Here is a 13,646-nt window from a genome sequence, read left to right as displayed (position 1 = left end):
AATTCCACCATGGACATGGTGCTCTAAAATCCTGGTGGCTAGTTTGGAACTTGGTGAATTTGAAGTAAAGTTGAAGGGTTTATCCACTAACATAACTAGTAATTTAAAAATTAAAGCACAGTGGTATTCCACACTAGTGATTTGGGGTTGGTGCTAGAAGTCCTTGTGCCAGATTTCCACTTGGAGACCTATCCAGTGGGGACACCACTTCACGTGGAGGAAAAAACCCCAAAGATTCCAGGGTCCAGACTGCTCTACTGCAAGTGAACAGCTGTGCCTGTGGTGCCTACCAGGAAAATAAGTATTAGCCAGTCTCCAAGCACTGGTCTGTACTCCAGGTAGGCACTCATCTATGGAAATGCCTTTGCTTTAAGTCACCTAGGGATATATGCATCCAGTATATAACCATGTGTATTTCTGTTCTCAGCCAAATCAAGCTATTTTTATTATTTTTATTACTTTCCCTCCTGGAAACTTTCTTTACTCCAGATTTTCCTGGGAGGCATCTGTACCATGTCTGTATAATGTAATGAAGATGCATTTGCTGTGCATCCATACAGATGGGCTGCAAGCACAAGGAAAAATCTCTCACTTCAGAACAGTGCATAAAATGAAATTTACTTCTATTATTATCACACATTTGTTAGTACATAAAATATATTTAATTAAAATCAAACCATCAAACAAAAAGTAGATTGAAAAAGTTCAATACAGCATCACTTCTGCTCAGGCTGCAGCAGACACCTGACAGCACACACAAATGGAACGTGTCTCTGGGGACCAGTTAGAGCTGTAGATACTAATGCTGTCAGAACTCAAAATCTAAGCTCTCATCAGACAGATCTCAAGAATCTGGAGGAAAAGAAACTCTCTGATTCCTTCAGCTTCAGGAAGCCACAATGGCAGATAGCAAAACATGCAGTGAGTTGGCTATTTAACTCACACAACCAACAGTTACTGCAGAAAGGGAAATAAAAATCTATCAGAGGAAGCAGTTCACAAATAAAAATCTTGATGCATGGTTCCATGCAAGTTTCTTTATGCTGTTCCTTCCAAACCTTCTGTTTGTGAGGGTCTCATTCACTCGAGTTGCTTTTTCTCTGGCATTTCATCCGCATGTCTTGCATGAAGTTTCTGAAGGCTGGTTCTTCATGACTCTCCTCAGTCACTGCGGGGAGAAACAGCAATTCAGCACTATTCTGCTTTTGTTACTGACAAAAGCTAGAGTCAGGATAGTCAGAACAACATACAGCATCTGTTGGCTCTTCAACTACATTACAGGGCAAAGGAAGTAAGTGATCCTAAACATTAATGGAACAGGAAAAGAATTAAGATTAAGTCTATGAGCTACAGAAGGAAAAAAAATCACCCTCTAAGAACTTAGAAGATTGCTCCAAGATGATAGTCACAGCAAAAACGAATATAGAGCCAGGGGCAGAAACTGTAAGGTCAAAAAGATGATAAAACAGCTGTGCATCAGTCAGGTTCAGAGGTTACTGTGTGCCTCAAGCCTAACAAGTTCTTCAGTTTATGTGTTATACACCTATTAATTACTTAAATAGAAATTTTAAAACTGAACTCTCACAAAGGTTGGAAAGTGATAGCCCTGGACCAAACACTGCAGCTGGGCTTCTGCTATGGATCCTGACACGTGTTTAGGTGACTGAATGTTTGCTTGTTTTCTAGGCTCTCTCTACAGTCCATCCAGGCAATGAAATACAGAGGGGATTTCAAGACCAGATGGGCAGCTTTCAGGCCTCATTCCCTTACCTTCATGGTCAATGTCGTCAGTATCACTCTCCCTCTCTTCTTCCTCGTCATTGAGAGTTCCTCGTGTTAGGATTAGCTCAGAGGGACCCATTGCAGAAGCATCATCAGTTCCTTGAAGGGAAAAGAAATGGTTGTACACAAAACAAAGCTTGCTGAAGGTATTGTTAACACTGACAACTTTTATCTGCACATAAACACAACAATTAACAGCTGCTCTGAAAGGACAGAAAACTGCTTGTGAATCCCAAAGACACAGGACAGACTTCATCAGCACATACCTCAGGTAAGGAACAGTGCTGCCAACAGCACAGCTTTCTAAATTCTTTTTTCTAATCGGTTTCACCTTTTCTAAAGTACTTCATTATTTTTAGTAGGTCTGCTGCTTTAGCTACACAGCAGGGTTTCTTCCACGCCTGTCACTGATACAGGAAGAGCTAAGTGTGGCCAAGCCCACAGGAACTAAAGCTCCACTCCTCTAACCTGGAGCTGCTTTCACACTTTTGCTGTGGGAACAGAGAAGCATTTCTCAATGCAAACTCTTCAGAAAACTTCTGCAATGAACTTAATCTTCCAGTGAAGTACCTGCCAGTGTGCTGCCCTGCACACACACACTGCCCATGTCCTTCCACAAGTGTTCCAGCTGCTCTCTCTTTTGTTTCTCTTGAGCTTCCTCCTGGAGATCAAGAGTTACATGTGGATTCTGAGAACATTTAAAAATATCCATAGAAAAGTAACCTCACCCAAACCCAGCAGTCTGTCCCCCAGCCAGAGTGCAAGTCACTAAGCAGATCTTACATTACAACTAAAGTGACACAGAACTGTTGACCAAACATGGACAGCAACCTCCAGTATGACAGACTGCTAGCACATTTTCAGAAGCCAAACTCAGTGTGCCTGCAGAGAACTGTCCTTTGGACAGCCAGGACTCAAGGTGAGCAGAGCTACTGGCACTGCAAATCAATCTCTGTTACTGTCTAAATCAAACCAGTACACTTCACTGGTACAGAAAGATACAAGGATGGGCCTCAACAAATCACTCAATTTATTTTCAAGAGCTCTCTATCCTTCTGAAGGGAAGATACAAAACTATTTCCCAAGCATTTTCTTGCAGTGAGCTCAAATACTAGCACTAAAGCAGCAAACAATATGTGTTTTATTAAACATCTTTATTCTTGTAAATATACGCTCCACCATATCTAGGAATAAAAGGCAGATAGCAGATTTCTTCAGGATGATTTTCCCATACTGAGTATGACTAGTAAATGAAATGTTAGACCCTCTCAACATAAAGGCAATTGTGTGCATAAAAGTGACCTCAAGATCCACCATCTGTGTACAGTAGCTAAAAACACTTACTAGTGTTTTTCTCAGGCGCTCGTATTCTGGACGATACTCTCTGAAAAGACAGAGTGCATTCAGTCTGAATCAACAAGATTCATATTAAGTAAGGATAATCTCAGAGGCTTCCTTCTACCAAAAAAAAAAAAAAAAATTTCTCTAGGCTTTAATATTTGAGAGACATTTCAGAAGGAACTAATGGTACTTTTTCCCAGATTTGGATTATGAAACCAATGGACGCAAAATAAGTGAACATACTTCATTGAAATAGCAAGAGTTCAAACCTTGATCACTGTATGGAATTAGAGAAAGAAATACTACTTCACATATTTGATGGTACAGATAACTTTTGCTTTTTCACTGAACAGTGAACACAAAAATTCACCTCTCAATAGTTCCTTTACACTGCCACTTTTTATGCTGATGCTTGAAGTTTATTAGAAACCCTAAACAACCTTGGCTAAGGAAAGTGTAGAGTCCTTCAAATCAAAAGAGTTATAAATCAATACCTTCAGGAGGTGTTCACTGGGTTAACTATCCCCTTACCTCTCATATTCATCTACAGCTTTGGAAAGCTGGATAAAAAACTCATCCAGTCCTGTGCCAAGCACTGCAGAAACACCAACCACCTGCAAAAGAAACCACACACCAGAACTGGAGAGTAACTGAACCAGTTTCTAACAAAAAAAACAACAACTAATTACTAGTCTAAGCCTAACAATAGCCATTTAATCAGCACAATGGAATAGGAATATGCAGTAATACTTCTGCTTCTATCCATCCTGCTTTCAAACTCTCCACTTGCTGTTCATATTTGTTACCTCTGGTTTTTGGTTGCTGCTGGTTTTCTATTTGGTGAGTTGTTGCAGTATTTTGGGGGAGTGTTTCTTTGGGGAAGGGATTTGGGTTTTTGAAACAAGTTGGGCATTTCAAGAGAGTCAGATCTTTCTGTTGCTTACTTGTTTACTGTTAATAATCCAATCTGCACCTAGGGTTATAAGTAATTAGTATGTATCAGGGTAGTAGAATTAGACAGCAAAATAGACAACTGACTTTCTGGCTCTGAAACTACATCTAATACTTTGTATTTAGCCACATCATTTTAAAAAGTCTGCGGTCCAACCCCAAAACAGCAAGAGGTGGAGAACTTAATCAGTTACTATGGCAATACATTCAACATGCACATCTCCTTCTTAATTTGAACTTATCTATCATTACACTTCTGGCCATTTGTTCTGCCTGTATAAAATCAATTACCTAAAAATACATTTAATTAGGACTATTACCAGCCAGAATCGATCATCTTCTAACAAAAATTCTTCCTCTTTTTCAAAAGCAAGACAATCTCAACTATTCACTTGCAAATGAAAGACTCTTTGCATTCTGTATATGGCACCACTACAATCACTTTTGAAATTCTGTATATTGTTCCACATAGAGCACTTAAAATATTTTTGTTCTGGCTACATTATCATTATCTATCTGAATGGAATAGCTTATTTTCATTGTCTTTCTTTTAATAGTCATAAAGCTAAGAAGGCTTGCTTTTTCTTTAGTAAAAGCTGATGACAAACAGAATTAGCTGAAACCTTTAGTACAGACTATGGGAGCAGGAACAGCCTCCAATGCATAGGATTTCCTGAGGAACAGGATTACTCTGTCCTTTCCAAACCTGGTTAAGTGAGGAAAAAAAGCCAACAACTTCTTCTTGCCCAAGCAAATATAGGGTGGTTAGGGGGAGAAGGTGTTTGTTTGGGTTTGAGATTCTTTCCATTCTTCCTGTGTACTAAATTGCATAACTGTGCTAGACACTTTCTGAACAAGTAAAATTACCTCAGACAGGAAATGCTGCAAAGAATGCTTCTTCTTACCAGCCTATATTAGCCTTCTTCTCATGATTAATCATGAGAAGAAATTCAGTATTAAATTATTCAGGGCTGTCACTGAGCATGACAAATTACTAAAGTTACTGTGTTCAAATTAGCAAATCCTCAACATGGCTCATCAACAGATTACAGTTCAAAAGGGAGGTGAAAAGACCCTTTATGGAAGGACAGAATGATTAGGACTGGATGATACCTCTGGAGATCATTTAGTCAAAAAGCAGAATTAACTAGAATAGGTGGTTCATGACTTTGTGTCCAAGGATGGAGACTTCACAATTTCTCTTGGCCACCTGTTTCAGTGCTCAGTCAGTTAAAATGAAGTAATTTTTTCCTCTTCTGTTTAAATATAATTTCCTGAATTTCACATTGTGTCTATTGCCTCTTTCTCTTTCCCTGAGCACCAGTGCAGAGTCTGCCTTTTGCCTCCCTTACACTCTATTCCCACCCTACATCAAAACCATTATTCTTGAGTTTTCTCTTCTCTTCTCTTGGTTTTTATGAGAGATAATAAACAAAAAGAAGATTCTTACCTTAAGTGAACTGTAAAATTCATCCAACACTAAACTCATAGAACGAGTCAGGTTACTGACATAGGAAGTCTCTTGATTCAGTGCATCCTGAAAAGTTTCAAAGTCCTGCATCCATTCCACTGCAAAACTGTGGTCGATTATGTCAGTCTGGAAGGAGAAGGGAAAACATTCAGAAACTTATTCAGAAGTAATAATCTTAGCCATAGGCTGATAAGTGGACAAATAAAAAAAATCTATTATAATCTATGTTATTTTCAAAATGTTAATCGTTTCAAAATATTGAAAAGTCTGAAGTTTTGCAAGTTCTGTTTTTGTCAAACCAACTGCATGAATACCTGAAAAGATGACAAGCAACCACTCAGGCTGAAGAAGGCAACAGCTGTTTAAGGAAACAATTGCAGGTCTAAAGCCTTCTATGATTTACTGCAAAGGAGCATTCAAAAATTGCATAATGTACAATAAAGTTTGCAGTGTAAATAGCAGATCACATGATTGAGGCCACACAAGAGCAGCCCTCACTGAAATCCCAAGCTTTCCTGATTGCTTAGGGGTTGGCAGCAGCCCATGGATGGGGTCTCTATAAACGTGAGCTCTGCTCTGACCCAGAGGAATTACAACCCAAACTCAAGACAATGGACACAAACAGGTGACATGGTCCCACGGTTTTACATGGATTCATATGCAAACAGTCTATTAAAAAGTTTCATAAACATCTCACCACAGGCATATCCACTCTTAGCACAATATGAGGTGCCTAAAACTCTGATATATTTCATTTTCCTGCACCAGTGGGAAGGAGAAATATGAAGTATTGCCTAGCATTACTCACAATATTTGAGACAGAACTGAATCCGCCAAGGGCCGAAGCCCTGAGTACTTAGAATTCTATAAATAAAATCAAATCACCTCTACTAATTTCTTTTTTCCCCTCTGCAAATCTTAAAATTCTACATTTTTGTCACTGCACATTTATCAATTTCCCAGGATTCTTCCATTCTTATCACTAGTCAATTTTTAAGAAATAAATTTAATTACATATTGCTAAAACTTCTTAAAATTCTGTTGCTTTTACTCTTTAGCAATGGCAACATTAAATTAAAATGAGGTTTGAGGTTATGACTCCAAAGCCTTGGGCCTACCTTTCTTTACATATACTGATCAAGTCCCACTTTTAGTCTTTTAAAAGGTGTATTTTCTTAAGAGAGAATGATTTTCCTACCTCATGCCTTTTTCTAAGGGAGAAAAAAGCTTAGTAGGTTATTCTAAAATTATTGTCTAGAGTTAGAGAGAAAACAGCATACAACCCCCTGCTCAGTAAGCAAGCAGGCATCAGAACATGGTTTGGGTCACTGGCAGATGGGTGGAGTTGGGGCACCAGCATTGCTTGGCTGGTGTAATGGCACAACCAAGGCATGGCCTATGGAAAAGTATGTGTGTGCAGAGAGCTTGCTGTGCTGGGGATACAAATACAAATTATGTCTGTGGGGAGCAGCACTCACACTAAAAACCTTTCTTTTTCTGGGATTCTTTTAATATCTGAAATGATTATGTTTAAAGAGACAGCTGTTAAACTCAAAGCATTCCTTTAAGTGCATTACACGACAGTGGATGTGTATCTTGAGACCAGCATCTGCCTCCCAGTAAATACTGGATCAAACATCTTTTGCTAAGTTTTGCCTGGTATGATATGATGGACTCCTTCTTCAAAACATGCAGGTGTTACACCATTCCCACTGTGGGTCATTTGCCTGCTGCTGAGCAGAAACAGTAACAAAGACAAATGTTAAGTGGGAACAGGGCATGTAAGAGCAGATTCCACAACAACCTCCCTCTTACATTACAGGGTTAAGTTTCCCTACAGGCCAGGCTTAAGGTCCCAGACGTGTTTCAAAGTGTTGGTATCCTCTCTGATTTGAGAGTTTGGGTGGAACTGCCCATCCCTGATTATGCTTATGAATAATTAAAGACCCCTTTTAGATTTGGTTGTCAGCTTGTAGCCCTCTCCCAGTCTCTCCTTTCTAAAAAACCTGTTATTGTGGTGAAACAAAGACACCACACCAAAGAAGCTAAGCAGAACAATGTCCCACTAGGAAATGGAAACCAGAGTTTTAACTTACTTTGTTCATAACTACGATGAAAGGTAGCTTTGTCTTGTACAGGATACTGGGCAGGGAGACACAAAATGAAAGTTTAATATTCATTTAAAACTCACTAGCATATAAAGGAAGCATAAGGCAGACTAGACTTGCACAGAACTGAATACATTTGACATCAAAAGATTTTCCTCTGCACCATTTAGAATTTTCATCCAGGTCCTGGTTAAAATTGTTGAATAAAATATGCCTCCCCAAGATGTAAGCACACATCTGTGAGACAGAAAATTTCTGACACACTCAGTTGATTTTGTTTACCATTTTCTATGACTCTCAGATCCTAGTTTTTAATTCCCTTTGCATTTGACTCAGACTTCGGGTTCTGAGAGATTGTGAACTGAGCAAAGAATTCAAATAACACAGAACATCTATAAAGAAAAACTACCTTGACACAAGAGCTCACACTTTCATTTCACTGTGTATGTGCTATCAGCTGTTGCTCAAACTAATGTCAGAAAATGCAGCATGCAGTAAGATACATTTTGCACACTGTTATAAACTCCTGATCTTGATATAAGGATTGCAAGGGTTTTTGAAAACCTTTTACCAACATTTACCATGAATTATGACAGCTCAAGCTATGCTGATCATTCTATAGGTACTCAGTCCCTGATTTAACATGAAAGAAAACAGGTAAATTCATGTATGAAAAAGAATACAATAAATCAAGAACTCCTTGTTATGCTGAACTCAAATCTTTTGTGAATCTCTTAAAGCATCAGTAACATTGAAAAACAGAATAAGAAACTACATGTTTACAAGAATAAACTTAAACTAGACTATCTTGATATACCTTAGATAAATGGCTTTATAAGCAATAGGCAGTGTTAAATCTGTTTTAAGCAGCAGTCATCATGCCAAGGTCTCATAGGTTATTTAATGCTTTCAGTGGGAGTTTTGAGCCAATGACCTCCAGATGTCCACTGGCACCTAAATTATTCTGCTTTTTCAATGAGAAAATAACTAAGAGAATAACCAAGCCAGTAGGTTAAGTGGATATGAGACACCCAAGTGCAAAACTAACCACACCCTGGGCTGCATCCAATGCAGCATGGGCAGCAGGGTAAGGAAGGTGATTCTCCCTTTCTGCTCTGTTCTCATCCCACCTGGAGCACTGCATCCAGCTCTGGAAACCGTGATACAAGAAAGACAGGGACCTGAGAAACGGGCCCACGGGAGGCCATGTAAACCATTAGAGGACTGGGAATCTTTCTTATAGAGACAGGCCAGAGAGCTGGCATTGTTATTGCAGCTTTTCAGTATAAAGAGATTTATAAGAAAAATGGAGAGTGACTTTTTGTCACTCCCGGGCTTTTCAAGCTTCCTTTCGACTGCCTTTCTGGCACTGACCCCCTGGAGAACACTACTTTTGACCTGAGGCCTTGGAGAAGGCTTCTAAACTTGAGTGATGGAGTTAAAATCATGGGTGTGTACTTAAATAGAAATGTGTGCTTTCACATGGCAAAGGGTTTTAAATTTGAAGTTTTATAGTATAGTAATAGGTATGGGATAAGATGGAGAATTTCTTTTTTGGTGCCCATCTTCCTTCTTCATGGGTTTCAGGTAGCAGTTTCTGGTTGGTCAGTCAGTGTCACACTGAGGGTCATGGGAATTTAGTTATTGGGTTAAAAAAGGATAAATAATATAGGTGTTAATTCTCTATTGGACTGTTTAGCTTCAAGAGACCTTGTAGCAGCTGGATCTTCTTCCATTTTTTCCTCGCTTCTAGCTGGTAGTTAGAAGTGCTGCTAAACACTCTGTAGTTTTGATAAGATTTAATAAACAACCAAGACTGAAAACAAAAAATCCGTTTCCTTCATGTATTTTTTAATCCTGGCTCTGAGTGAAGGCAGAAGAGACTGAGCCAAAGCACTAATTAAGTGGTGCAAAACTCCCACCACTGCTACAACTTTTTTCCAAGGCTTGCAGTGACAGGATAAGGGATAATGGTTTTCAGCTGAAAGGGACATGCTGACAAATTTTTTCATAATGAAAGCAGAGAGATATTGGAAGCTGTGGCTGCCCCATCCCTGGAAGTGTTCAAGGCCAGGCTGGATGGGGCTTGAATCAAGCTGGCGTAGCAGGAGGTGTCCCTGCCTATGGAAGAGAGCATAGACTAGATGGCCTTTAAAGGTCACTTTAAACCCAAACTATTCCATTATTCTCTTTAAAAATAACTATTAAAGAGACACAGCAATTGAAGCAGATGGGCTACATTTACAGTTTTTCTTACCTGCAGGCATACAGCATGTTGGACATAAAAGTGATAGGGTTAGTACTGCGAGAGGTGTCCATCACATAGACAACAACTGAAGGAAAAGAGGAAGCCTGGGAACACAAAGCAAAAGTTTAATTAGAAGCACATTGCTCCACAGCCAGGTCATTCACACAACTTCACTGTCCAGTCACGTCAAAAGCACTTACCAAGGCCTCAGTTATGATGGTTCCTGATGCTGACCAAGTAAATACCTCGATTTGCCCTGGTGTGTCAATAATGACATACCTAGTAAGAAGTTACCCCCAAACAACAATAAGAGAAAATTAGTTAAGCACAAGGTTCTGTTCTGACTAGATTACTACCAGCATACAATGGAAAATGACATTATAATTCTATAACAAATGAGAAAAGCTTCTCCCAAACACTAATGATATTTATGGGCATGCCTGAAAATCTCCTGTGTGAATTTGGTAGCTAAGAAGCATGTACTCTCATGAGTTGAAGGCATCAATTTGACAGACAGCTAGTTGTGCAAAATCTTCAGAAAAAGAATTAATTGCTGCCTATTTGAACAGTGTGTAAGAAAATGACAGTTTGGTGGAATACAAGAAAAGCAGGACTGTAATAAGCAGGCTTTCCTTTGATGTGTTCAAAGAAAATCTAGTTTATCCATTCCATGCCATTTTTCACATTCCAAATTTATACCAAGGCTAAAAAAAAACAACTAGAAAACATTCAGAGAACCTTTTTAGAACTTTGCAATTTTCCCACAATGATCCCAGCAAAGCACAACTCAGTAGAATGTACTCACTTGGATGCATTTTGTCTTTTTTCAATAAACTTCATCACCTGATTGAAAAGGCAAAAGTAGATTTTGTATTTAGGTTCACAACAGGAAACTTTCAGCTTAATTTCATAGCAGAAATTACCTTAACAGAAACTGCATTGCACAGCTGCAGGTGACTATCAAAAAGTTAAAATCTTTATGCTTTTCAGAGGGTGAAAATGCCCTACTAAGGAGTGGTGAAAAATGCTCAGACACTGCATAGGTCAAAGACAATCTTGATTTTGTGTGTGTTCTAGTACCTGGCTAGAGAAATTAGTACCTGACTAAAGGCAGTTGTTCCCTGCCTTTTCACCAAGAGATTGTCTCAATATCTGACATCAGTCCCCAACCCAGAGCTGATTTAATACTGTGATTTAGGAGGGCTATCAATTATTAAATAACACCGGGGAAATTTAGCAGGTTTCTAGAAGTGAGCTTCCCTATTTCAAAACCAGAGCATTCAGATGAAAGATTTAATAGGAAACATGGTGCAACAGTCCCATACGAAGACTGAAGAATGCTCCACACATATGGCTTCTCAATTTTACTTTAAAAAAAGCTGAAAAACTGAAATCTCTCGTATGAAAGCTAATGTGCTCTGACAGCACAGTAAAATACATGCTTCTGTATGGAGAGTAATTCCCCAGAGACACTACAACACTAACCAAACACAGTGCCCTCTGAGACTCGACACAAAACCCTCCACCTCCAGCACAGCATCATAGGAACAGCACAGAGAAACAACCTGGTACCTGGTCAAATCTTGTAGCAAAGAGATTGAGAGAGGTCACTATTCCTCCATTTGGGCCCAGCCCATATCTGATGCTTCATTTAGGAAAGCAGAAGATTATGCAGACCCCAGCGGTTGTCTTTGTCAACTGTGACAACAGATGCACACTGGATCCCTTGAGATCAAGGGACAATAATCCCAAGGTATGATTGTGACTTCTAAGTCATTCAGCAGGGTAAGAACACTCTCTTACCTAAACACATGCCATTGACAGAAGGAAGAGGGGTTATGTGGCTTCTCCTTGCCATTTCTGTTTTAACTGCAAAGAACCAGCACGTGTAACATTCTGTCTCCTCTATGACTACTCTCAATAGCCAAACATGAGGCCAAACATCCTCTTTAGGCCCTTATTAACAAGAAACAGGAGCTCCAGTAATGGCTAACAGATCCAGTGAAGCAAATAATGCACTTACATATTAATCTGAAACCTATATTTAGGATGCTTTGCTGGTAACCCCAAATCAAACAACAGCCAAAATCAAGAATCCTCTCCCCCACCACCTTTAGTCTTGTCTAAAATATTAAATATAAGAGACATACTTACAAGTCAAAACCAAAGACTGTGTATCACCTCCATCTGCACAAGCTTTTGCATAAGAGACAAAAAAAACCCCAAAAATTCCACAAAAAAAATCCCAAGAAAACAAAAAAACCCACCACCCCACAAACAAACAAAAACAAACAAACAAACAAAAAACAAACAGAAGATACAAGTTTTTTGAAAGAACAACTAAAAAAAAAAAAAAAAGAAAAAAGAAAAACTCTACATGGGCTGAGTCCCTATTACTTGTAAAAACTTACTGTTAGGCAGAAAAAATTTTAGCACAGGAAAAAATTACCTAAGAAGTACCAAATCTTGTAGAACACACATCCCTAATATCCTACTATCATATGCAAGCAATACACAGTCAAAACCTCTTGATCTTCAAACACTGCATTACTGTGATCCCCTTACCTCCTGGCACCTTCACCACAGTGTGCACAAAACAGATTATTTTCAAAAACTTGACATTTCAAATATCGTTATTTAGACGAAAAAAAGGATACTGTTTCATGACTTCTTTGTACTTCACAGTGTCCCTGATATCTAGGGAAGAAAGACATATAAGCAGTTTTCCAAGCCCCAACTGGCCACCATCAGCTAACAAAGCATTCCTACCTATCTGTGTGTTACCAGAGATCCAGCACTGGAACAGATACTCGTCATTCCTCTGACAGCAGCAAAATAACCCGTGCAACCACCCTGTCTTTCTCATCGTTTGGAGAGGCTGGCTAGCACACTTTGCAGTGGAAGAGACAGGATTGTCACAAAACTAGGGACTGGTATGCTCTTTGGAACAGCTAAACACAAGATCTGTTCTAGTGCTAAAATATTTTCTCTAAAATTCGTGTCTTTTAAAGTGCTTTAAAGCTCTTTGTCGATAGTGTATGTGTGTGTAGGGAATCAGATCAAATCTGCTAATCCTTTCTTCACTGGCAAAAAATAGCCTCCAGAACCCAAACATCTCCAATCACACCAGATGATATAAAAAATGTACGACAGCATTGGAAGAACGTCGTTGGTTCTAAAAACACCCATATTTAGAGTTACAATTCAAACTATTATTCTCCAAGTCCTTCTGTCATTACTACTTGGGCTCCCGTCGGGGAGCACACGCGGCGCAGCTCGCGTTCCCTCACGCGTTCGGCTCCGTCTCCGGCCCTGCGCACCCGCTGCCCCTGGCGGCGCGGCCGCTCCCGGGGCCCGCGCGGCACTCACCGATGTTGGCGGGGAAGGGCAGGCTGTGCACGGCGGGGTCCAGGTTGATCACGTACGGAGGGCAGCGCTGCCCGTGCAAGTGGGCGGTCAGGCGCTGCGGAGAGACGGGGAGGCGTCAGCCCCGCCGGCACGGGGGCAGGGGCAGGGCTCCCCTCGCGACTGCCGCAGCCTCTCACCTGCACGAAGGTGGTCTTTCCGGAGCCGGCCATGCCCAGCACCAGCACGCACACCGGCGCCGCCGCCGCCGCCGCTCCCGCCGCCGCTGCCATCTTCCCAGAGCGCGCTTGTCCTTCCGGGGCGAGGGGCGGCCGCGGCCCCGGGTGACGCACACGGGCCCGGCTGTGGCCCCGCCGCCGCCGGACGCTCCGCGGGCCCG

The 13,646-nt window shown here is 40.5% G+C and overlaps 1 protein-coding gene across 1 annotated transcript; it reads right to left on the bottom strand.

The window, feature by feature from the left end:
• Positions 1–639: 639 nt before the first annotated feature.
• On the bottom strand, positions 640–13,599 carry GPN1 (GPN-loop GTPase 1). The gene is made up of 14 exons (XM_079298240.1): positions 13,447–13,599; positions 13,271–13,364; positions 12,559–12,598; positions 11,474–11,540; positions 10,707–10,744; positions 10,102–10,180; positions 9,911–10,005; positions 7,642–7,687; positions 5,525–5,671; positions 3,655–3,737; positions 3,127–3,166; positions 2,353–2,443; positions 1,771–1,881; positions 640–1,168 (listed from the first exon to the last, which is right to left on the bottom strand). The coding sequence occupies exons 1-14, from the start codon at positions 13,537–13,539 to the stop codon at positions 1,077–1,079; spliced, it is 1,116 nt and encodes a 371-aa protein (XP_079154366.1). The 5' UTR covers positions 13,540–13,599; the 3' UTR covers positions 640–1,076.
• Positions 13,600–13,646: the final 47 nt, after the last annotated feature.

The sequence above is a fragment of the Erithacus rubecula genome, assembly GCF_903797595.1.
Source record: "Erithacus rubecula genome assembly, chromosome: 2".
NCBI lineage: Eukaryota > Metazoa > Chordata > Aves > Passeriformes > Muscicapidae > Erithacus > Erithacus rubecula.
Note: the sequence above shows the minus strand (reverse complement) of the source record. Positions and strands in the feature narration are given on the sequence as shown.

What these genes read in the sequence shown, in the direction of transcription:
- GPN1 (XM_079298240.1), bottom strand. Translation starts at nt 13,539, where the DNA reads ATGGCAGCGGCGGCGGGAGCGGCGGCGGCGGCGGCGCCGGTGTGCGTG. An exon ending in AAAAGACAAAATGCATCCAA is followed by an intron (nt 10,181 to 10,706) that starts GTGAGTACATTC and finishes ACTTCTTACTAG; the next exon opens with GTATGTCATTATTGACACAC. An exon ending in GCTGTAGATGAATATGAGAG is followed by an intron (nt 3,167 to 3,654) that starts GTAAGGGGATAG and finishes CTGTCTTTTCAG; the next exon opens with AGAGTATCGTCCAGAATACG.